Source organism: Heliconius melpomene, chromosome 9 (genome assembly GCF_056956725.1).
Source record: "Heliconius melpomene rosina isolate 202511_hmr_F chromosome 9, ASM5695672v1, whole genome shotgun sequence".
Classification (NCBI taxonomy): Eukaryota; Metazoa; Arthropoda; class Insecta; order Lepidoptera; family Nymphalidae; genus Heliconius; species Heliconius melpomene.
Window position 1 is genome coordinate 8676181 of NC_140397.1, and position 25524 is coordinate 8701704.

The 25524-nt window shown below is 34.4% G+C and overlaps 2 protein-coding genes across 3 annotated transcripts in view; both read right to left on the reverse strand.

Moving 5' to 3' along the window:
- LOC146536487 (coiled-coil domain-containing protein R3HCC1L) overlaps window positions 1-18465 on the reverse strand; it is a 30814-nt gene extending 12349 nt beyond the window's left edge. Inside the window, exons 1-5 of one of the 2 annotated variants that reach the window (XM_085189982.1) lie at window positions 18286-18465; window positions 16383-16532; window positions 15693-15763; window positions 11512-11557; window positions 4644-5689 (exon numbers count right to left, since the gene is read on the reverse strand). In XM_085189982.1, coding sequence (XP_085046108.1) covers window positions 4644-5689; window positions 11512-11557; window positions 15693-15738 — 1138 coding nt within the window. In that variant the 5' untranslated portion in view covers window positions 15739-15763; window positions 16383-16532; window positions 18286-18465. Of the gene's footprint in view, window positions 1-4643; window positions 5690-11308; window positions 11480-11511; window positions 11558-15692; window positions 15764-16382; window positions 16533-18285 lie in introns of those variants that run through there. The other variant, XM_085189983.1, reaches the window with a different exon arrangement.
- A 949-nt stretch (window positions 18466-19414) lies between these two features.
- l(3)73Ah (polycomb group ring finger 3-like lethal (3) 73Ah) lies at window positions 19415-24517 on the reverse strand. Its single transcript, XM_085190303.1, has 5 exons — window positions 24275-24517; window positions 23529-23681; window positions 22133-22275; window positions 21633-21776; window positions 19415-21157 (listed from the first exon to the last, which is right to left on the reverse strand). Exons 1-5 carry the CDS (start codon window positions 24384-24386, stop codon window positions 21032-21034), a joined length of 678 nt encoding a protein of 225 aa, XP_085046429.1. The 5' UTR covers window positions 24387-24517; the 3' UTR covers window positions 19415-21031.
- Window positions 24518-25524: the final 1007 nt, after the last annotated feature.

Here is a 25524-nt window from a genome sequence, read left to right on the forward strand (position 1 = left end):
GCATCGCCGAACGTGGACTGATGTGCGATGTGGAACGCGAATTAGGCCAAGTTTCTATCATTGTTAAATCTTTTTATTTTGAAACAGGCAAAAGCTTCACGACGTATCCCACGGGATATCCTAAAGCTGAGAGTGAATTTCAATTTCCTCGCTTAAAGACAAAGCGCGGCGTTGAGTTCTGCCATTCAACACGGAATGTCAAAATTGTGCGGACACGATCACGGAGCGTCTTAGGACTAGGTTTATCAACAGCAGGGTAGGCAGAGACTATTCTCCGTGTCCCCCGCGTTGTCTTTAGAATATCGATAGCGCGCTTTATCCTACCAAAGCGAATAATAAAAATAATACATATTTCTTCAAAATACGTCATAAAAATAATTCATTCCTTTGAATGGGGATTGAATTCACTACCATCGACAATTCACTAATTTTTAAACTCTTATACCACTCGAAAGAAACAGTTTCTCAAAGCAATGAATTTAATTTTATATTGTTTTATAATAGCGTTGCTCTCTTGGGAAACTCTTGCAGTCAAGTTACATTAGTGGTCTTTAAAAAGATTTCGTATTCTTCGCACAAGTAGGTCAAGACGTTGATCTAATATTCAACGAGTCTTTGCTAAAGTTTACGACACTCTTATCCTTTTAAATATATTATACTAGTCGAGGCCAGCCGTGGCACGAGCGTTAACGCGACAGGCCGTAGGTTCAATTCCCACTCGAGAGAATGAAATATTTAATATTTCCGAATTCAGGAGACATTGCACTTTGCTTCGACACCAAAGCGAAGAAATGAAAATATAAATTTAAATAAATATTTTATTTCCTCGAGGGACCCCCCCAAGCGGCCGCGCGTAATTACACCAGGCCAGTCGTGGCTCACCTCTTTAACCAGAAAAAGATGTATTTTTTTCAACACGTCATAAATAAAAACGTGCAAACCGTGTAGTATTTAGCGAGTAAACAAAACACCACGGCAAGTTCAAGGTGACCGTATTCAGAATAGAAAACAGCGCTAAGTGCGTCGTGGTAGGCGAGTGGCGAAACCGGAAGTTGTACCTGCTGCTATTGTGAGGGATTAGGAATATCGATTGAAAATAATTATTTATTTTATTTAGGAAAGAGAAAAAGTATGGCCGACAAACAAATAAAGTTATAAGTAAAGAAAATATTGATTTAGCTCTAGGATTGCTTCGTTAAATCCTCCATGTACAGGATAATTCGCCACATATAATTGATAGACGTTATTAGTTCAACGTAATATAATATGTAGTACCTATACCTTAAAACTCAAAGAAAAATTAAATCCAAAATCACATCATCTAATATATGACCACCAAACTGCGAAAGCAGTCATAGGTGCTGCTAACAAGAGAGAAGAGAATAAAAATGACAAAAAGTAAAAAAAAGTACAAGAAAATAACAAGGAAGTTTCTTTTTCGAAAAAGAGAAGGCACCGTACGGTTCACCTGATGGCAAGTGATCACCTCCGCGCACGACTCCGCGCACCGACACCAGAGGAGCTACAGGTGCGTTGCCGGCCGCAGAGGTTCCTACCTCTCTATCTCCTGATAGACGCGGTCATTTTAATTTTCGGTTAATACACTGGACATATGGAAATACACATATACACGTGGAAATATCAAGTCGATTTCATTGCATTTGTCATAACCAGATGTTCTCATTGATAAAAAAATTGTGACTGATACTACTGATATCGATAGATATAAAACCATAAATTATATCTATCGATATCCACTATCTATGATGTAACATCTCATAATGGACGAAATTGGAAACCCAAGTGTCTTATCACTAATCTCTTAGAGTCCGGAAAATGATAAATATGAAAATAATCACTGTATAAAGAAAATATTACTTCTTTTCAAAGAAATTCAACAAAAAAGGTATTTACCCTAATACATTTTATTAGGTTTTAGTTTTACCTTCACGCTGTATCCTGCACGTAGCAGGGTAGGCAGACGAAACCTGTGAACCTAGTGTTGAGACACACCTTTGTTACGACCATTTACAGAAGGCACTTTGAGGCGTTGCGAGTAGAGTGGCGGAACTTAACGCCGCAAGTTTTTAAATAAAATATGTATAATTTCAAGTGAGGAATAGTAATAACCACGCAAATAAACTAATAGATAAATGAGTTACCTCATTTCCCCTTTTATGCAATTGTTGTGACACGCGGTTAGGTAACTTTGACATTTGAATAGCTGCAATAGTACTGTTGCAGGCAGCGTGCAGTGAGTGGCCCATGGCGGTCACGAAGATAGGCATGCGCATTTTGTTAAAAATGTAACGACTGTAAACGCGACAGGTTCGGGTTTGATTCCCATTAGAGGAAATGAGTGTGGCTGAACTCAACGCCGCCTCAAATATTCATTTTAAATTTACAATAAAGTTTAGTACTTTCTATATTTATATTTTAATGCTAAAGTGTTTGTTTATTTGAGTGCACTAATCTCAGGAATGACTGGATCGAATTGAAAAAATATTTTTGTTTTCGATAGTCAATTTATCGTGAACCCGCTGTACCTGTTATCTGTTTGGGAACTTAAGATATGTCATTATACATATGTCATACATGGTTCTTAGTTAATTTCATTTTATCGCGGGCAAAGCTGCAAGAAAAAGCTAGTAAAGAGAACAATAGGCGACAGTGGTATCGCATGTGAACATTCGCATGAGAAACATCCATTTTATACAGAAAATACGATCGATACCCTATTATTAAAGTATCATACTGTTCATGGAAATGCCTATCTACTAAATTATGCCGTAGATTATCTCAGGATTTCGTATCTTTAATTTAGGCAATAAAAATATAATATCAGAGGAATATGATAGTCGTCACTGGCGACTGGGGATTATTGGTTCGATTCCCACTCGAAAAAAATAAATATTCATATATTCGTATCACACTCAATACACAACTCCTTCCAGAATTAAGTACAACACAATAAAACATTTCTTCTACAAATAAAAATAATTGTCCTAGTGTTATTCTTGGAGTTGGGGTCATTAAATAATCATCAACGTATGTTACAAAAAAAAACAAAGAACAGCTAAATGTTACTGTTTAGTACAGTACTTTAGAAATAAATAAAATTGTTAATCAAAAAAAAATCGATGTCGCGTCATTAAAAGGAAATCCATGTTGGGCCTTGGCACTAGTGGTAGTGGTTAGCAAAACCACTATCAGCATATAATAGTGAGTACTTACTACATCAGTGTTACGTTATCGTTCACAGATTACAAACATTACGTTATACAGGGTGTTGATTTAATTGCCCTCACGCAAGCGCCGTGATGCGATGCGTACTACGTGTATATTGAGTAATCCAGTGTTGTTGAACGTTGATAAATCGTAAAGTTCTCGTTATATCAGGGTTCCCAGGTTCCCCCCGAACCTAGGAACCAGGTGTTAAGATAATATAAGTTACAATTCTCAAGGCATTGCGTCTTGAGAGGCGGAACTCAAGTCACTCGTTACCAGAGCGGATGGAAATGTGTGAAGAAGAATGAATATTTTTCATTTGGAAATATAAAAATATTCATTATTCTTCACAAAAATTGAACCCACAACCGTCGAGTAGTGGGTTAGAGAGAGAGAGAGCACATGACTGATCACTGTCAATCAGTGGCGTAGCTAGGGGGGTGCGAGCGGTGCGGTCACACCGGGCATCAAAAAGAAAGGGGCATCAAAGTCGACGATTATTTTTTTTAAAGGTAGCCAATGTCACATTTTAGTGTCTGACACTTGATCTACGTGAGAGTAGAAGACACTGGTTTTTTTTTTAGACCTTAGACCATTTTAAGGGGCATCATGTCCCCTAAGCCGCACCGGGCAGCAAATACCCTAGCTACGCCACTGCTGTCAATACAACATACACAAGTACCTACATAGGTTTCAAATTGACAGTATAAGGCAGTCGGTTTTATATAAACGTAGGAACATTACTGAGACTCTAGGAAGTAAAAGGTATTGGTTCATTCGTATAAGGATATAAAAGCATGATACAAGTTTTTCTATAGAACCCTATATAATACGTATCACCTACTAGATATAAACAGATTGCACAATATTTCAGTATATTATTTTATTTCGGCACACCATCTAATTATAAGCGTGAAGGTTGTGGGTTCGATCTCCATTTGTGAAAATGAAAATTTTAATTTTATTAAATTTCGTTGTGTAAAGCGAATATCGATTGCGTGTGATAATTTAAATATTACGACCGAGACACAATTAAGTACTTCTCTACGCGTCGTATTAACATGTATGTACTTAACACCATTTGTATATAAAAATTAAAATTTACGCAGAAGTACATGTGTATGTAGTGAATGTTTGCACGTATAAAGAATACAGGGAAATGTGAAATTAATTTTTAGTATAATAAGACTATAAGTTCTTGAGTTACATCTAGTTCCCAGTTTGTGTGAAAAACAAACGCATAATACTACTAAATAATAAGAGCCTCATTTAATCATTTTATGACCTGATTGGCGATAAATATTATATTAATATGAAATAACCCCACAAAAAAAGGTCCAAAATAAAAGAAACGTCTATATTCGAAATACCGATAATAATCTCTCATAATCTCTCTATAAAAAAATGACACTTACCAATTTTAGCGCTGCTGAACACGATGAGTGCGTGCGTGTCGTCCACCCACTTGATCTCGAAACCGGTGTCCTTGTATTCACTGAACAACGACAGAAGATCGTTCGTCTTAAATTCACTCGGGAAATCGTACACTTCCACCACATGGCCGAAAGTTTCGTCGTAGGGACCGTTGAACAAAGCCTGACCTCTCGTCTGGTATTGGTCGTAGTTATTCTTCGTTTTACTTATATGCACTTTGCCGACGGTCGAAGTTAACTCTTCTAAAAGAGACGGGTCCAAACATTCTCCACTCTCATCGAACACGGCGTCCCAATCGTTCTCTTCTCGTTTCAACGAAACCTTTGCTTCTAATTTGGGTTTCGTCTTTTTGACTTCTGTCTCCTTTTCCTCGACTACTGTTACTTCATTTTGGCTTATTTTCTTAGGACTAGAGCTCCTTTCTTCCTCGATCGGATCGGAGATGACTAATACATCAGAATCGAAACTCTGTTTTATAATTCTCTTACTACTCCTATTAATCTCTTGCGAAGCTCGCTTCAGCTCGTTCTGTTCGACATCCTCGTCCTTATTATATAAATAATCATTATCAATAATATTGCTTTGAGTTTCTTGCGCCATGTTCATGTCGCCAGATTCATTCCTCCAGCATTCGTCGTAGTACGCGGGGCTGTAGAACCCTAGTTGGCCGTTAGCAAAATAATCTCCTATATAAAAATTGTCGGTTACTTCTACGTCGTTATAACTACTATCACTATAAGATATTGCACTATCACCATTTGGCACGGGAGGCACAGGCTGGTCGCCGGGCGGCGCTCGTCCGCGCAGGTGCGGCGGCGTGTACACGTTGCAGAAGTGCTTGTCTAGGGAGCGCCTGGGGGTGCCGTGAGCTGATTTATCTTTGGATGCTGGAGACTTGGGGCATTTTGCATCAGAATTAGTCTTTTTATTATCTCCAGTTTTGTTTTCTTCCGCGCTCTCGTTCGACCGTAGAGCTCGCGGTACGTAAACGGCGCGGTCTGGCCGCCGAGGTTTAGCGGACCCGGATCTGCAACAGAGATACAAAAATATTCAATAAACGAATGGCTTCGAGCCGACTCTCACTTAACTGCCTTGCGTAAGCAGAACATCGTTTTATCGTCTAGCGTCGAGTGAATTTTGTTATTATTGCAGTACAATGGATAACGAGATTTTTGGGCAACGAGTTCAGGCAAGTGAAGTAAAGGCAAGATTATGTAAATAAAGTTGAATACACTCGTTTAACTTTTACGTTCTGGTTTTATAAATACGTATAACATTGCATGTAGATTTTATAAAACAGCTTCACACTATTTCGGAAAGTATATTAGGTAAATATAATCATTTCCCGGAGTGAGAATCGAACCTTCCACTATAACGTTTACTGTCAGCCATTATACCATTGTACCACGACGGCGTCAATTTTATAAAGAAAGATTCTTATAAAACATAAATAAAAAACCAGATCATATGAGTAGTCGCGTTCTCATAATGACTCTTACCTTCATACGGTAATCATGTTTTTTATAGTAATATATCAGTTCGAGCTTGCGTACTACTGTAAGTTAAATATTAAGTTTCATATAAAATATTCAAAGTCACTAATATCATAAAAGTTATTACGCTATTAATACTTGATGACATAATGTCACCTACAAAACTTTAAAAATATCTTTTACAAAAACTGTAGACAGCACGATTCAGAATATCATATATGAAAATAATAACTAGAAAGAAAAGATATTTTTAATGTAAAATTAGTGGGGATACTTCTACTTTATGAAAAGGAATTCTAAACAAATGTTTGATGCACATTCGGCCGATCTCCGATCCCTATTTTTTGGTATATTTATAAGTACCTACCTATTCCATAATGATTGACAAACGGTTACGGTATTTACACGGTTAAATGAAGATGTATTTTATAATTAAATAATGATTAAGTTATTATATTATTTAATACATTAATTGCGTTTACTACCTTTATAGTCTACATGTTAAAACTTGCTTTAATTATACTTAATATTGAAACAAAAAAAAAAACAACCTATTCCCTAAAAAAATACCAACGCTAAAAATATAACCATCAAATTTAACGATCATTAAATTAACCAATAAAATAATCGATAAAAAAATAATTGATTTCAAAACAAGCCAACTGTAGCAACGTCCGAGTGTGAGCAAACATCGATTATCTCACGATTGCGATAGCGACGGCGGGCGACTGTAACCGTTAAGGGGGGCAAGGTCGCCAAAACTCATAATACCCTCTCACTTGGCATACTTTCGACGCGACCAACGTTTTAATGTTTCATTTTGAACTTTTAGATGAAGAGAGAGACACCTTAGAGACACCTTAAACCTTAGATTTAAATATTTTAGGGTAATCAAAAAAGTGTTTTCGTTTTAGGTTGACGGTTTTTTTTTCACATATAGCAGGATAAAGAGGGGAAGTTTAATAGACAGTCTGTTCCCTACATTCCAATCCAATATTTCATTTCCTAAAGTAGGAATCGAACCGACAACTAGTCATATTTAAAGTCGCACGCATTTGCCCCTGTGCCACCACCGACCCCAAATAATAAATAATTCCTAATAGAGCTAGCAATCAACAAATAATCTTATTTTGGATCAAATTCACATTAGGAAGTAAGACAACGACTCTACTGATCCAGTTCCGACGGGTCGACCATCTGCCCAAAATTTTGCAGTTCATCAACTCGCTTACAAAACTTGTTTAGATTTACTTCCGTTATACATTTATATGTATGAATATCACACTTGTTGACCAAATTTTAAATTATACAAGGCGCGGCGTTGAGTTCCGTCTCTGCCGCCTTTTCAGGGAAAGAGGGGGATGGAAATGTCTTAAGCCTAGATTCCCTATCAATGCCTGATGATATGCAGGAGACAGCATGAAATTAAAAATAATAATAATAAATAAAAAAAATATGATTATTACAGATTGACTGGAGTAAACGACCGGAACACTGCTGTGACGTCTTTATTGCTTACATTCCGATAGCATGTTACATCTAAACATACGAGGTGTGTTCAAAAAGTAAGGTGACTTTTCAAATTTGGCGGGCAATTGTTCTGGAAAATCGTCGAATCACTATCAGAGAAGTTGCTGAGGATGTTGGTATATCGCTTGGCTCGTGCCATGAAATTTTTTCTAACGTTTTGGGCCTGAGACGTGTGTCAGCGAAGTTTGTTCCGAAATTGCTAAAATGCCCCTGCTCACTCATCTTTGCTGGTGAGAGATTTTTTGGCCAAAAACAACACCACAATCATGCCTCAGCCACCATATTCACCGGATTTGGCCCCATGTGACTTTTTCTTGTTCCCAAAACTAAAGAGACCTATGAAAGGACGGAGATTTGCAACGATTGAAGAGATAAAGACTGCATCGCTGGAAGAGCTCAAGGCTATACCGAAAAGTGCTTATGAGAAGTGCTTTGACGATTGGAAAAACCGTTGGCATAAGTGTATTGTATCTGAGGGGGATTACTTTGAAGGGGACAACATAAATATTGATAAATAAATAAATATTTTTTCTTAAAAATACAAAGTCACCTTACTTTTTGAACACACCTCGTATACTTCATTTATTATTGTTCGCTTTATTTTTTTTTATTTTTTTTCTTAGGTTCACGCAATACCCCGCATATATCAGGGTAGGCAGGAGCATGTTGAGTAGCAGAACTCAACGCCGCTCCTTGCTATCCCGTCCGCCTTATTATCGGAGCTAAGATATGAAAATAAATAATACATAATATTTAATCTATAATTAATTAATGATATGAAAATCAATCCGAGAATCGAACCCACAACGCAGGGCCACAGGCGTGTGACTGTTAACAGCCACGGTGGCCTCATATTGTTTGTATTTACAAATTAATAGTACCGTATTGTTTTAATTAAGACTTATTATTTTAATTAGGGAACATATCAACTTGTCTAATTATTTACAAATAAAAAAATATACACACAGGGAAACTTGTACAAAAAATTTATCATAAAGCCGTTAATCTTATAAGGAGTATTCAGAAATATTTATCAATCAGTATTAATTTTATACATTTGATTCTAGGTTCTTTACTCTCATTTGAATTTGTTTCTAAATTAGATAGCGGAGTTAAACACCGTACCGTACCTACTGTACCGTACCAACATTTGTCTATATGAAGTCCTCTCCAACTAAACCATAGCGTCAGTTATGTCAGTCACGACGATGCCCCACAGTGTTACTGTAACGTGTTACGACGCTCTCTGTAACGAGACGTTGCGAGGTCAGTCATGTCATTGTATCTGTGACCTCCATTCACCATTTTGTTAAAGTTGAGAGGTTATTTGACATTCACTTTGTGGAATACAAACAAACTGACAGCACTAATTCTGTTAGTGTATTTATATTAGTCCACTTTAGCTATTACTAAGTACCGTTCATTTTTGATACCACACAAACGCGGCGGTTGTCAGTTCGATTCCCGGTTTTGGGAAATGAATTGTCTTCATTTAATCAACGAGATAATGATGTCAGATGTCTGGGAAAACTGGGCTAAAAATGAACGAAGGAACAGACTGTTTCAACACTAGGTTTTTACTGTCTACCCTGTTATAGGTAAATAAGATTTTACAGCAAGAAATAGTAGTGAGTTCAAATGTTGTAAAAATGTTTTTAATGATGCAATTGAATACATTTACATATCGAATATATTTTTAGTTTATACTATCTAATTTTTTATATACTGCAATTGACCATGACGAAAGGGCACCTATTTGGTAATTTAAAAATGTCACCTCCGGGAACCTTTCTCTGGGAAGTCTTTTCAAACAAACAAGGTAAATGTTAACATACATATTTTTTATATATGACTATTGATTGACTATTATTTGCGTGAGAAACAAACAAATATATTATATAACAACAAATCAAAGTGTTTCATCACAATATTTACTTATATCGAAACGAGCACCTCATTTCACAGATTATACAATACTTGAACAGAAATAATAGATAATTTGTTGATCATTACTGTATATTACCCCAGTTTTATATGCATTTTATCTTTTCCGTAAAGAATATGTTGCTATTTTGCTCCTGATTTTTTTAGGTTTATTACGTGATCTTCAAACGTCGCAAGTGGAACTGGATTGGGCACACGCTGCGCCGAGGTCCCGGCCATATTCCGAAGCAAGCAATGGATTGGAACCCTCAAGGAAAGCGCAAACGTGGCCGTCTCAAGCAAACCTGGAGACGTTCAGTTTTAGACGAGGCGGAAAAGAGTGGCAAGACTTGGAGCGAAATTAAACGAGAAGCTCAAGATCGTGCAAAATGGCGAAACTCTGTGGATGCCCTCTGCCCCAACTCGGGGACATAGGAATATAAGTCAAGTCACGTGATCTTCAAAAGGGTTCAGAGATAAATAACCAAAATTGCGTTTAAAATATATAAAGTAATAACTATTCTTATATTAATTATCTGACAAAAAATTTAAACAATTTAGATCTTATTTTTTTTTGTAATTTGAAAGCTCTGTTTAGTTCGATAACATACAAATGAAGCTTGCAAAATTGGCATCTCCAGCCTTATACCATGATCCAAGCAATAACTAATCATGTTGACTTCACATTGACGTTTTAATATCTTTATCTGATTAGTATTAAAGTACACTTATATCATTAGTGGGACGATGCATGTAGCTGAGAATACTACCTAACTAACCAACCACTCAAGATGTAGCGTCTTTACATAAAAGTAGAGACAGATGTAATTTACCTATTTATTTCCTTATTTTTAAAGATAAACACAAAACATATAAAATTCTTAGTAATTGGGCAATGATGGGTTTATTACGTACGTATCTACAGACAGTACGCATTAGCGTTTCATTATACATATTTATAGCAATTACTATCATTGACTGAAAATGACTAATGATAAACAGTACTAACAAACTCTAATTGTGTCCATGACATCATCGACATTACACACTGTTTATATTATTAGAATATATTAATTAGTATTTAATTTTTACAATATAGACTATATATGAAGATGTAGCGTAATTGCGATATATAGCGTAATTGCCATTTCAATTACTTTAGATTTAGAGTTATCTCTTTCTTTTGAAGTCAGCTTCAATCCCTTCAAACCCGGAAAACCCCTGTTTTAACTGATTAAAACAGGGGTTTTCCGGTATTAATAAAATTATGCCATGTCTAGACTCTTTGATGTATATATAATGTTTATCTTTCAATGTCAATGTACACACGAGTGATAAGTATTGTGTAAAGTGATGTATCGCTAACCGTTGCCTATTGGATTATCCTTATTTTAAAGTCTATGAACTCTGAATTTGTATGTACATGTATGTTTAAATATTCTTTTGATTATATATAACATACATATGCCTAAATATTTACAATATATTTTTACATACTAAAAATAGTTTTCATATGAAAGTCTAAAAAACTCCAGTGAGAAATTACAAAGAATCAAAAACTACAAAACAACCTTCACAAATTGCTTCCTTTTACGTAAATCTTTATCCGTGTTCAAATTACTGTATAATATGTATGTACTAAAAATACTATAATTCAACAATGAAACAACAATAAAAATTTTAAAAAAAATCCCACTCACTCTATATTATCGATCAAGGCCGACATACAATCCAAATATCAGTTGTTCCAAGCACTTGTTATCTAAACTCAATATGGTGATAATACAAAAATCACATAAAAATTCAATAAAAAATATTAAAAAATAATGCGTAGTATACACGTCCACCCGTCGCGGCGGTCGGTCAACAAATGGTGTGACTATAGGAAATGTTTTGTACTCACCTGATCTGTTCCTGCGCGCGCGCCGCCCTGCAACTTGCGTCTGCGCCTGCGCATTACATCATACTATTTACTATGGGATCAAAATCTTAGGGCTTTACTGAACTGTACAAAATAATCTTAAATATTGACGCCATTGAGGCGGTCGTGGTGCAGTGGGACGTCGTCTGACTATGAACGTGATGGTTGTGGGTTCGCCACTCTGGGAAATAACTAGACTGCATAATTTATTTTCATTTTTCAGCAGTAATAGACAAAACGAAGTTGAATTCCGCCACTCAACACGTAATGTCTCAAGAATCGGGTTCCATCTATCTATCATGGTATGCAGTAAAACACATGAAGCTGCTTTTGTCTTTTGATGCGGTGTTAGTGCTATTATTTTTGATAACTGTTATTTTTCCACAGTCAGTTCCACATAAAGTTTGGAGGAGTGCTAAACAATAAATTAAAAATGTTTATTTCTCCAATCTAAAGAAACAGACAAGAAGAACCAATTTTGTAGTAGGTACCTACATAAAATTATAAAACAAGTTTATTCTTTAGTAATTGCATATAATCTTACTTCTATTAATTTAATAGAAGTATAAAGTATAGTATTTGAGTTAAAATGTTTAAAAAAAAATTGACATTAAAGCCAGTCGTGGCCTATGGGCACATAAGCGTGCGACTTAAACACAGATTGTGGGCTCAACTCTCACTCAAACAAATATTTTTTTCCTAGCTCTGGTAACGAGCGTTGAGCTCCGCCAAACGACAAGCAATACAATGCCTCCAGAATTCAGCGAAAATGGGGAACGAAAGTGTCTTAATGAGAACAGAGTATTCTAACATTAGGTTTCCAGGTTCCCTATGCCAATCCTCCCATGGGCGGTAATCAGCATAGAACGTAAAGCTAAAAAAAAGCCATGTAATATAAACCTTCCTCAAATAAAGGTTAATAGTTTCGATTACATCGACTCATTGCGCCTGCGGTTGGTTTTCTGGGGCACTTGGAATGTGCTCAGTTTCATATCAGGCAATACGATAGTTGACTTTTTTGCTTCACATTGTATCCCGAATACAGCAGGGTAGGTAGGAACCTAGTGTTAAGACACTCATTGCGGAGATCGAGACCCGTCAAATGTCCGTCACACATTCGTCGCGTTGTACAATCACGCCGCGTTCCGAGAAGTTACGACAGGTGGTTGTAATCACTTTAGAATGAGCGGAAAATGGAAAACGGAATGCTTTAACACTACTCAGTATTAAGGGAAGATTGTTGAGGTTGGTTTAGCAGCACTGGCTAATCTCAGATAGGATAGTCCATTTATCAAGGAAGACAACCTGTGTATTTACAATTTTATATGTAACCACGGGAGCGAAGCTGCGAGTAAAAGTAAACATTTTATAGCGCAAACCGGAAAACAAGTTCCCATATATCATCCGTGTGGATACAAAGTACCAAGTGACGTTACGCAACGAGCAAGCCTGTAAAACGACAAATTAGAACATGAACTTTATGGCATAGTCTATGGTCGGCACGAGGAAGAGAGCAGGAGGAAGACGTTGATTGACCGGTCGAGTGCTCGATGTCTCGATGCTTCCATGATATCGATATTGGTATATGCTTTTATCAAGCTTCGATTGCTGAGTATAATTAGGTCTTAATTATTTGTATATGCTTTAGTTTGCCAATATATCGGTGAAATCACCGAATCAAGTAGTCTCACTAGTCACCTGATGGGAAGTGATCACCGCCGCCCATCACCTCGTGAGGCAGACGGAGACATTGCGTGTTGAGTGGCTCAGTCAACGTCGCGCTTTACATCAACAACTATACTATTTAACAAGCGCATTCAACCAAACGAATTCTTCAGCTTTATAATACTGAGTTATGCAATTCAACACGTTCCCGATATTTAGCTATGTTATTTAAACGCATAACCCCATAAATAAGTATTAAACAACATAAAACAAAACAAAGCTAGGGCACCCACCCCGTGTTTACCGCCGGCGCGCCGCGTCACTTTCACCGGCGCGGCCTAGTTGCGCGCGCGCCGGTCACCGATATTACAACACAGCGTGAGCGTATTATGTCACTGCAACGGCATTGAGAAGGACGAAGTGTTACTGTTACCTGCTAGTACTACTGCATTCCTAACACTGGTGTCTTCCATCTAATATGCTTTGCGGGAAAAAGCGTAACATCGATATAATATGTACATAGAATATATTATCTAAAACTACTGAAAATCAACAGTTCAATTTCAAATTGTTTTTTTACTTGACCTAAATTCCAATCTTTTATATTCTATTTTGCGGAGAAAGCACAAATACCTGGTGACCCTGGTACTTTTGGCCTTCGTTAAATTAATTGAATATAATTATTGTTTTTATATACATAATAATGAATATGGGTTAAGTCCGAAGCATTTTAATACGCAATCTTACGTTACTCTCGATCTTTTAAGATCAACACAATTAAAATATATTTTTACTTCTGTGTGTTCCATAATTCTGTATTTTTAGTACATATTTTAAACTATAGCACGAAAATATACTACATACCAGAGGTCCACGTGGCGCAGGGCACGGCGACTTACTGTATATGCGACGTTTGTGGGTTCGATTCCCATTCGAGAATGGCTTTTTGACCATAAAGTCTTGTCAATTAAATCTAGACATCTGGAATATTTCCTATAGCCTGACAAAATGACTTAAGCAATCACATACATTACATTCCGCGCACGGCAATGTAGGCAGAGGGAACACTCCGTTTCCCCACCGAAATGTTTCACTTTTCAAAAACGAAAAAAGTATTATAAGATACCTACCTTCTTTCTATACACGAATTCGAACGGGTGACCACTTCGTAAACAAGCTGCGACAATTGCAAATTGCGCTGCTGATGTCATTACTTAAATTTTATATTCAAAAGAGCAAAACTTGACCTCATTGCTCTTTATTACTAAATACTTTACCGACACATTTAGTTAGAAAACGAACGGACTGTTGAGCAACGAACGCTTGAGAGAATTTATTAATTCTATAGATTATAAATATATTATCTACTCTAAAAGTACTAGCTATATCTATCTGCCTGTCCGTCTGTGTGTATAAGGGTTGTGTGGGTTCGATATCATTTTGAGGTAAAGCTTATATTAAAAATAGATTTATTTGACTGTTATTGTTAGACAAGTCGCGGCGTCATGTTCCTAATAGATATATCGTTCATGTTTATCATTGTTCGTATTTATATCTAAACTAGGCTGAAAGAAAAGAACAAAGTAACCCTAGGTGCTATTAATAATTTATTTAACTTCCAATTTTTTTTGGCTTCACGCTGTATTTCGCGCATAGCAGAGGAGGCAGAGGGAACCTAGGAACCCAATGTTAAGATACTCCGTTTCCATTAAGACATGCCATTCTCCGTTTTTCGCCGAATTCTGGAAGCCTGGCGTGTTCATTTGGCTCATTACCAGGGCGAGGTAACAAAAATGTGAAATATATCATTTTATCCAATAAGAATCGAACCCACAACCTGCCAGGTTTACAGTCGCGATGTCTGTGCACCATTAATACGACTGGCCTCTACTGGCCGCCTGGCACTGGTAAAAATATCCTCCTAAGCTTGCATAACAGAAACCTACAAGAAAGGTGAGAATTCTCTAGGGCAAAAACCTAAGAACTATTCATTATAAAAGAAAAAAAAAACAAAAACAGTTTACTATTTAAGAACTCAAAAATTACACTAGATGATAATAACAAATTACTCCGGACAAAACTCACAACTAGCGTGGAACAAAGAAAACCCAGTCGTTATTGTATCGGTCGACCACATTGTATCTTTGATTATAGATGTGTTCGTGGTTTGTGAGTGGTTATGAGTTCGGTATTTTTAAAAAATATCGCTTTTTCAATCTAACTAAACAAATTACTACTAAGCATTTGACTCACATTTTTTAGACTTCACGCTGTATCTCGCACTTCTCGCAGAGGGAACCTGAGAACTTACTGTCAAGACAGTTCATTCCCATTAACTCACTTCCGTTTCCCAAGTATTAACAAGTAGAAATAATATAACATGGTAATACAAAATTGGTCCTTCAAGTCGGATATCAATAAAGGCACTTATATATTTGACTAGTTATATATTAATTTATAATTTAATTATTATAAATACATAAAAAAAAAACACTTACCATTCTCAGCACAAGCTTCATCGTTCCTCTCCTGAGTCAGGCCCATGGCTGGTCGTGCGCAAGCCTCATCACTATGACAAATTACACTATAAATGAGAAGCCAAGCCAAGCATGTGACTGTAAGCGCAATAGGTTGTGGGATCGATTACCACTCGAGGAAATTACATATTTAATATTTTCATTTTTTCGCTCTGGTGTCGAGTCAAAGCGTGAAGTGCAATTTCCGACAACATTGAGTTGAGGTGGAAAGTTAGGAGCGGAGACACCTGGCTCCTTCTGCCTACCCTGCTACACATCCTATTTATTAATCATATTTTTTATCTTTACGCTTTTTCCGCAGAATGAGATAGGATTCTATCTTGAGTTGTAAAATCTAATAACACGCTTAGTGTTACGCACAAAGTGGAGATATAATATTGCAACTTTCTTTCCCTAAAACTGGGTAGACAGCGAAAACCCAGTGTTAAGACACTCCCCATTCATGTTCCTCATTTTCCGCCTAATTATCGAGACAATGTGTGCAGAGCTAAACGCCGCACTTTATTTACCAGAGCGGAAAAATAAAAATAATTTTAAATATTCACACTTCTCATAGACGCGCCACGATAAGTCGAGCGATAAAACTTCTTAAATAAGTCGAAATAATAATAGAGAGAAGATAAAAGAAAAATAGCACACAATATCTCTCACCTCAACAATTTATCTCTATAGCACACGACGGTGCGCCTCTCGTCGCTCAGCCCTATAGAGAAGGTGGTCAGCTCCGGCCGACACAGCTGCTCCACGCAGCGGTGGATAAGAAAACGACGGTAGTTGCTCACGGGGGGGAAAATCAGGACACTAAACGACAATTGAATCAGTTATAGTATGGTTGATGAGTAGTGGCCTTCCTTTTAGATTTTCTGAATTACTTAGCTTACTCAGAAGGAAAGTAATCAAACAAATTTATACAGTCATCTGTAGCTAACTGCAAAGATGCCACTACTCATTGACTGTACTGTAACTTGCAGAAATTGTTTCTAATTCTAATTTCATGATTATTTTCATGTAAATGTAAAATAAAATAAGCCATCACCCTGGAGAATCTAGTCTTATGGCACTCCATTCTTTACTTTCCACATGTTTAACAGTTCTTGAGTGTAAGTATCCCCCATGTAGCAGGGTAGGCAAGGGACACCTACAGTAAAGATGCTCTGCTCCCCACTTTCGCCAAATTCCGCTTTTCATGTTGAGTGCTGAAACTCAAAGCCTCAATTTGCCTTAACACCAGAGCAAAGAAATGAAAATATTAAATATTTCATTTCCTCCAGTGGGAATCAAACCCACACTTGTCACATTTACATTCTAGCCTCTAGATTAGCACCTAGAAATACTCCAATTACATTATAATGTTCATAAAACTTTAAATGATGCATCGTAATGAAATAAACAAATACAATGTTCACTACAAAAATAGAATAAACAAATCAATTTCTAAGTCATAAAATAGGTGTTATATTGAACAATAGTAATAAATTACATCGTAAGGGCTCAACTGGAAAGGTTTTTGTAAATATTGATTCTATTATGAAAACTTTAAGCAATGTGAGAATTATATTTCTAGCCAAATTTTATTGGCAGCTTTAACTAATAGTTGTATATTCTAAATATCTTGAGGTAATATTCACAAGAGGAACATACTAGGAGGTATTACATCAAAATCATTAATATTATTTAATATAGCCTATAGGTTTCATTATACAACACTAAAAGAACATTTTAATTTGAACCAGTAGTCACAAAGATGAGAGTATTCAACCAAACAAATGCTTTTAAGCTTTATATTAGTATAAAAATGATTAAAAGATACATTAACTCATTTAAATACTTATTTTAATTATTTACTATTTCAAATTTATTGTCGTTTGTATATAGAATTGTTTTAGACAATAATGTACTCTTAAAATGATTATTTAATAACTTTATAACATTCTTTTGCAAAATCTTTCTTTTATGCTTGATTATAAATAATAATATTATTAGTTCATTCTTAATTAATTTTACAAAATTATAAATGCACTGTTTGTACAGTAACCAAGTATATTTATGTACAATAAATTACAATACAGTAAATGAGTAAATTATTTCAAAATTATATCTCCATATTAATGAATACTGACACTTCAAAAAATATTTCTTTCTCCAATATACATTGAAGATTTTCACAACAAGATTCCCAACAATAGACATTGTTTTCATTCTTATTTGTTTGAGAAATTCATCCAAATTTACACTTACACGTTTAATAATAAAGAGAAAAAAAAATAACGAAGCAGGTATGCGAGTTTAGGAAACAGCTGCGGTTTTTTTTGTGTGGTTTACAGTTATATTAGTGTACAGTGTCATCTCAAAAGAGCGATGATCGCGTCCTACGAAACGACCGAACGAATCGGCGCATAACCTTGAAAATTAAATACAATTCTCTTCAATAAATGAACAGCACAACAGAAAATTCACACAATAAGCTGACATTGAGATTAATTAACAAGAATTTTCTATAATACAGTAATTTACCGGGGATAGGTGTAATAAACTAATAATTATAAATGTTTACCTGTCAACATTTTTTTCGGCTAGAAAACATTTTAAGTCGTCGTTGACATCCTCGACGAAGTTGTCGTCGGCGAGGTTCAAGAAGCGCTCCACTGTTTTGGCACCCAGCTTGACGGCAAACCGTTCTTCATAAACAAATAAAAACTAACTATGAAGTTCACGTGCGAAGGAAAATCTATCGGTCGTCCATTTTTCAGTTTTTCATCGCTTATAACTTTGACAGGTGCGACACAAGTGCAGTCTGACGTTTGGTTTGTTTCACACAAACAAAGATAGCACAGACGTTCAATGTGAAATTTTGTACAGATATAGTAAAAAAATAATCAAATCGATTTGTAAAACCGATGCAAAGATATATTGTAATATAACATTTCCTGAAAATGGACGAGACTGAAGCAAACAAATAGTAAGAACTGTCAATTTTAAATACAGACAAAGTATTAATTTCTTTCATTTTCATAGTAAGAGAATATAATACTATTCACTTTCATGTCTATTTACAAAAAAATACTTGTCTGCAAAAATTACCAAAATATTCAAGATTGAAATAGAATTATCTTGACTAATATTATAATAATATAATATCTCATCTTATCCTCAGATATAAGATATATTATTAATCCGTCGTTACGCAGAAGTAGAGAGATGTGACTGTAACGCGACGGTTGTGGGTCCCATCCCACTCGAAATGAATGATTTGTTTATTTGATTTGGTTTGCTAGTGACTATTACATTTTGAATAAGTAATGATTGTTATTTATTAATATTTTCATTTCTTCGCTCTGGCACCAAGGCAAATGTCCGGCGTCCGCCACTCACACGAACGACGGAAAGTCTTAACACTAAGTTCCCTCTGCCTACCCTGCTGTGTACAGTGTGAAGCTTTTTTTTGTCACAAATATCTAATTTTTTATTTATAAATCATGCAAAATCTTGTAGAATATGCGTTTAAAATGTGAATCGAGTATTAAGACTTTTCTGTGAATAAGAATTCTTTCTCATTGAATAAGGAATAATCAATTTTTTTGGAGAGGCCTATGTCCAGCAGTGGACGAGGACAGGCTGATGATGATGATGAATTTTATTACACTGTTTATAATATTTAAACTAAAGTATAATTAAAAATAAACGAGTTTTCAAATAATATATTTCAAATATTTAAATCAAATAATTTGTATTTGACTAACATTCATTTAAAATTGTCTAACTGAACTATAACACCATATAGGTATTTTCACTTGTGAATAACAAAAAAAGTAACTAAACAAAATAACAAAATGAACTAAAATACCTCTTTTTACAATAAACTAAACATACTCTAAAATAATTAAGAAAATAAAGTAAATAATGAATTTAAAGGATATTGTTAATTTCTCTTAACTATTTATAAAATTCTACAAATTTTTATATTGTTTACATACATTTACACAATACCAATAGGGACCTGTTGCACAATCTAGTTATTTTTATTTAAACTATAAATAATTAGTGGTCCAAATGATTAACAGATAATATAATGGACGTCTTGCGAGTTGTGAGCTTTAGAAAAATATGAAGTTATACATTTATATGCAATATAAGAAAAGATATTTAAATTTTGATATAACAATGTGCAAGATATAAAAAGGTAAACCAAGAAGATCATGTTGTAAATGTTGTTAATTATTCATAAGTTCGAAACTCATTAACGAGTTGCTCCCAAAATCGATTGATTGGATCATTCGATACATCAATATCAATGTCACAAGATATTAGTTTTTAATAATTAATGACGTACATTCAATGATATTATCACAAATTATATTATTTGCTAGCTAACCCCCAACCTTTGTTAGGGAGCGAATACAATTTAATATTAAAATTGCATTTTATATAAAATCTAATATGCATAAAGTATGCAGATCTTAAGGTACATATAAAATTATTTATTTATTTTCTAATAGTCGTCAACACTGGTTGATACATAGATTTCAACTTGTCTAATATTTACAATATGACATTATGTCACGATTTATTTATTTTCAAATCAACATACATACATTTAGTATAGCTTTTTATCATTAAGTATATACATGAAAAAAACCTTAAAATAATATTTAAATTACGAGGCCGTCGTGCTTCGGCGAAAGCGACTGACTCAATATGACAGTTGTGGGTTCGATTTCCACTCGGGAGAATCACTTTCATTTCCTCACTCTGAAGAGAAGACAAGGAGGCAGCGTTGAGTTCAGCAAGTCAAGTTGTTAACATTTTAGGAGAAAACTATACTAAAAGTTTTAATTGGTGACTTATAATTGACGTTACTTATAAAGAAATCATAAATAAAATATTTCGAAACGCCATATATCAAGAATTCAATTCAATTAAATAAAATATTAAAATTCACAGTTTTGTGATATTGTTAATAGAACAATAGCAAACTAAGCGCTCACTTGTGAATTCCATGTTTCCAACAATTTCTTTACAAATATTTTATTTGTTAGTGTTTAATAGTGCTGTAACAAATGTAATTTCTTGAACATTCACAAACACAAAAATTTTTTTTTTTGTTTTTATTTAAATGTTTAATTATTATTTTCAGTTTTGTTTAAGATTATGTTTATTTAACATTAAGATCTTAAGCAAAAACTGATAAAACAAATTATATAAGATAAATAGTTGTCGTTCTATTCTGTCTTTAAAAAAATTTGGAAACACAGACATACACATCTATAATGAATTTCAAAATAATAATTATTAATCTAAATCTACAAATCAATCTTAGGTCTATACTGTAACCTGAGCGGTGGGTCGCGGAACCTCCAGCGGGTTACATATACAAATTTTAATGTATGATCCTTGCCTAGTAACTCATCATTGCATAATATGTCAATCTGTAATAAAAGTTAAATTATTATAGTAGTTGAAAAAGTACCATTACATATATAATATAATTATTTGTATTTTTATCTTTTTTTTAGCTTCATGCTGTATCCCTCATATAGCGGGGAAGGCAGAACCGTAAAAGTTTTCGAGACGAAGTTTTAAGTTTGGAGCGGCGAAGCAAGATTCCGCGCTTTTGGTGGTTGTCGTGTTGCAATCCGCACTTAGGGTGAGAAAATATTTCTTCGTCAAATTATAAACAGTGACTGTTATATGTATTACATTTTTGAAAGAAATGATAATGAAAATAAATAATATATATATATTTTTTTAAATTTTTACGTTTTCTAAATAAGTATTATTCTTTCTTATGTGTGGCATAACATTTAAAAAAATTAAAAATAACAATTTTTCATATCCTCTTCTTTTTATTAATATTTACATGCAACTAACAATAAATAATATATTATATTATATAAAACTCACTTCTTTATACTTCTCCATGCCATTTAAGACTTTTTTTGCAATAAATTTTTTCAAGTGTGTGATGGTTGCTTGTGCGGAACACCTGATGAAGCTACGTTTCAATGTTCTTAGAGACGTTGATATACACTCTAAGCAGACATTCACCTGAAAATTGATGAAAGTACATTTGAGTTTTGGTTTAGTCATAAACTCAAAGTTATTTTTTGTTTTTTTACGCTTTACTACATCTAGGCAGGGATACTCCGTTGCCCATCGGAGTTCTGCCGCCAAATTCTATAAACATTGCGTCTCTGGAGTGGCGGAACTCAAAGCCGCCATTTGAAATGAAAACATTTAATATTTCATTCTTCTGAATACAAATCGAGCCTACATTCGTTGTGTTTACAATCGCACGCTTGTGAGTATGAGGTAGAAATTAAAGCTTGGACTTATTTTTATGTTTAATTTTTTTCTTATGTTTTCTAATATCAAACCAATGCAAAAACTTAATAACAACCAACCTGTTCATCTTTTCTATGACAATCAGTATTATCAGGTTGTTCCTGGTCTTCGCCACCACCTGGCTTGTCACCGGCTAGCGCAGCGTCTTTAGGACACGGTAGGCCTCGGGCTCGGTAGAAATCTCTTTCCCTTTTGAGTTCATCTGAAATAGGTATCTTAATATATAACTTTAATTAAGCCTTTATTTAGTATATACAGCATAATATTGTATATACAGAGAGTTGTCCGCACTACTTTAAATGACTACTCTATAATGGTCTAATACAATTTAAAATATATTTTTTTTAAAAATGAAAAAGCGATTTTTTCAAATAAAATAAATAATAAAATTATCGTTGTAAAATAAAACACCAACCGCCACACCCATCTTATTCCGACATCGAATTATAGGTATTGGCGGCAAAGTTCAAAGTTGTTTACAACAATACTTCACTTTACTAGTATTTTTGTAGTAGTACGTGTTACGTACGTTACGTTACGTTACGTTATAGGTATCTATGCGTAACTGCATTACACGAAATACAGATGGATAAACATCGCGAAATTAAAAAAAATCCTATGTCTAATCTAAACTGTTGAGGTATCTTGATTAATTTCTTTAGGTGTGGGTTTAAAATATTTTACCCTATATGTTGTTCACGTCAAAAGGAACGCTGACGCTTCCATCCTGTATATTTTGGTTATATTTTTATTTTTGATAATTTTCTTTGCAAGTGAATGATGCACAAAAATTCAGAAAGCCTAGTTTTAGGGTGGTTTGTACTGTACAATGATTATTATTTCATTGATAACAAAATAATTGTGAAGCCATTCCATATCTCTTTTTATTTTGGACTAGTGGATCCGGACGCGGCTACGCCTGCTTGAACTATAAGAATATTTTAGCGTCGGTCATACTCATACTATGCCGCCCGAAGGCTAGGTCATTTCGAATCAGTGACATCTCCTTAATTATTTATTAGAATGTTATACAGTAACTATAATTTCAATCTAGATAAAATGCTAAAAGTGACTATAATATTTATTTTCATAAGGATGAATATCAAAATGTCGCGGTCAAACGGTCGCGTAGCGACGCGATGGTTGTTATTAACATGGCAGAATAAATTGCATGTCAAATTAGAAAATACTTTAAAATATATTAGTACATATGTGTAATATAATGTTATATAGCCTATAGCACTTCTGAAGAATGCAGCTTTCATACAAAACAAAAACAAAGTAAATCGGACCAGTAGATCCAGAGATCTTAGCGTTCAAACAAACAAACAAACAAACACTTCCGCTTTATTATATTAGTATATTATTGCTATATTTAAATGTGTACATGTTTTCTAAATAAGTATTTTTCTTTTCTAAGTGAGGAATATGACTAAAAATAGAAAAAATACTGACTATCTTGTAGGTCTGGCACCAATTTGTATACAATATCCTGCATTGTTCTGTCGAAGCTTATGTATTGCAATGGGTGTGATTGATGGATCACTATGTTGCATGTCGGGCATGTGTTGTTTTCTTCTAAATGCTTCACTAGACAGCTTTTGCAAACTGTAATTATCAAAAATCATGTTTTAAACTTTTTTTTGTGTTATCTCATACTTAAGAAAATATTATAAAAATACATCTTTAATGAGGTGTCCAAATGTCACAAATAGAAATGTAATTACCATACAAATTTTAGGTAATTAATATATGAAGAATTTAGTTTCTAAATATGAAATTTATTTTTTATCATTTTTTGCAAATTAATTAGTTCAGCATACTGTAATTATAAATCACTAGCTTAAACTTACAGTACCGTTCGTTTCAAACAGAAACAAATAAGAATTATATGAGAATCTTAGTGCCTGAGGCCACTGTGACCTCAGGTACAGAGAGTTCAATCAATTCCTTCTTTCATTCATAAGTGGACTAACACAAAGTATTTTTCAAATCGAACCAGGAGTTTTTCAGATTAATTGGTTAACCATTTGAACTCTTCAACTTTACAATATTTAAAATAATAGAAGTCTTTAAGTGGGGTTATACAAATGTCACAAATTCTAGAATTTCACTATAAAACTTTTAGTAAATTTTATATACTATTTATCTTCGACAATCAGATATATATCGTTTATGTGTATACAAACAAATATACTAACACGTATGAAGGCACTCGGTGACGGTGGTCGCGTCTATGAAGTATCCGCGGCAAATCTTGCAAGTTATGTGGCTGTTTAGTGTCTTTAACTTTATCCTCCTTTCCATTGTCATTCTAGAATAACGACGTTACCTCAACCATGAATTGCAAATAAAATTAATGGAAAACAAAAGAAAATACGAACACAAACTTGAGAGAAATTTACAGTCACCAAACTCAATTCGATACTGACATCTGACATTTCACTATTAATATGCACAATGTAATGTAGATTATAAAAAGATTATTATTATCTATAATGGTAGCATTCAGTATAATATATATATTTTTTTTTATTTTATTTTATTTTATAGGAAGCCAACGTTGTATACAATAATAATTCAAACCACAGAACACATTTACTCAAACTGATTCAAACGCTAAAAACAAAAACAATCTTAAGCGAGTACAATACTAATTGTATACCCCACTTACAGGCTAACTGGACATGTATGAAATAAAAAAGAAAACAACAGAAAACAAATACAATACAAATCATTCTACACTAACATTACTTACACTTCAAAAAAGATATATATAAAATATAATAATATATACATATAAAATATAATACAAATAAAAAACTTATAAGTACTTTATTTGTTATGTACCATAAACGTCATTTAAAAAAAAATCTAAATATATCCTTGAATTACAATATTATTATATATTTTTTAAGTAAATGTAATCGTTCGTAAATCGATTTTCTTATCGATCATTAATCGAGACACTTTCTAATGTGGCTTACTTATACATATAACTTAACTTAGCTTCACGTTTTATCCTTAGCGGGGTAGTCAGAAAGAACATACCTCTTTCACCTCGTCATCAACCTCTTCATATATGCCCTCCGAGGAGTTTGCTTTTTACGTGACCTTCCTCCAGTATCTTTGATACTGTGGTTTTGAAGGTAAACCGAGGCCTCCACCTTCCTCTCTTACCACTCACTTTTCCGTCATTAATCTTTTTTGCCATTCTTGCATCACTCATTCGTTCGACGTGCCCAAACCATCTGAACACGCTCTTCTTCCTTCTCACTGTAACGTTCTCGCTAGTACCTGCCATCCTATGTATGTCTTCATTGTGGATTCGATCAGCTAAGAACTCTCAAGAAGAATATCCTACGAAAAGATCGCATCTCCACTGTACTGATGTTTCTTTCATTCTTCGTCTGTAACATCCACGTTTCGCTGCCATATAACAACGTCGGTA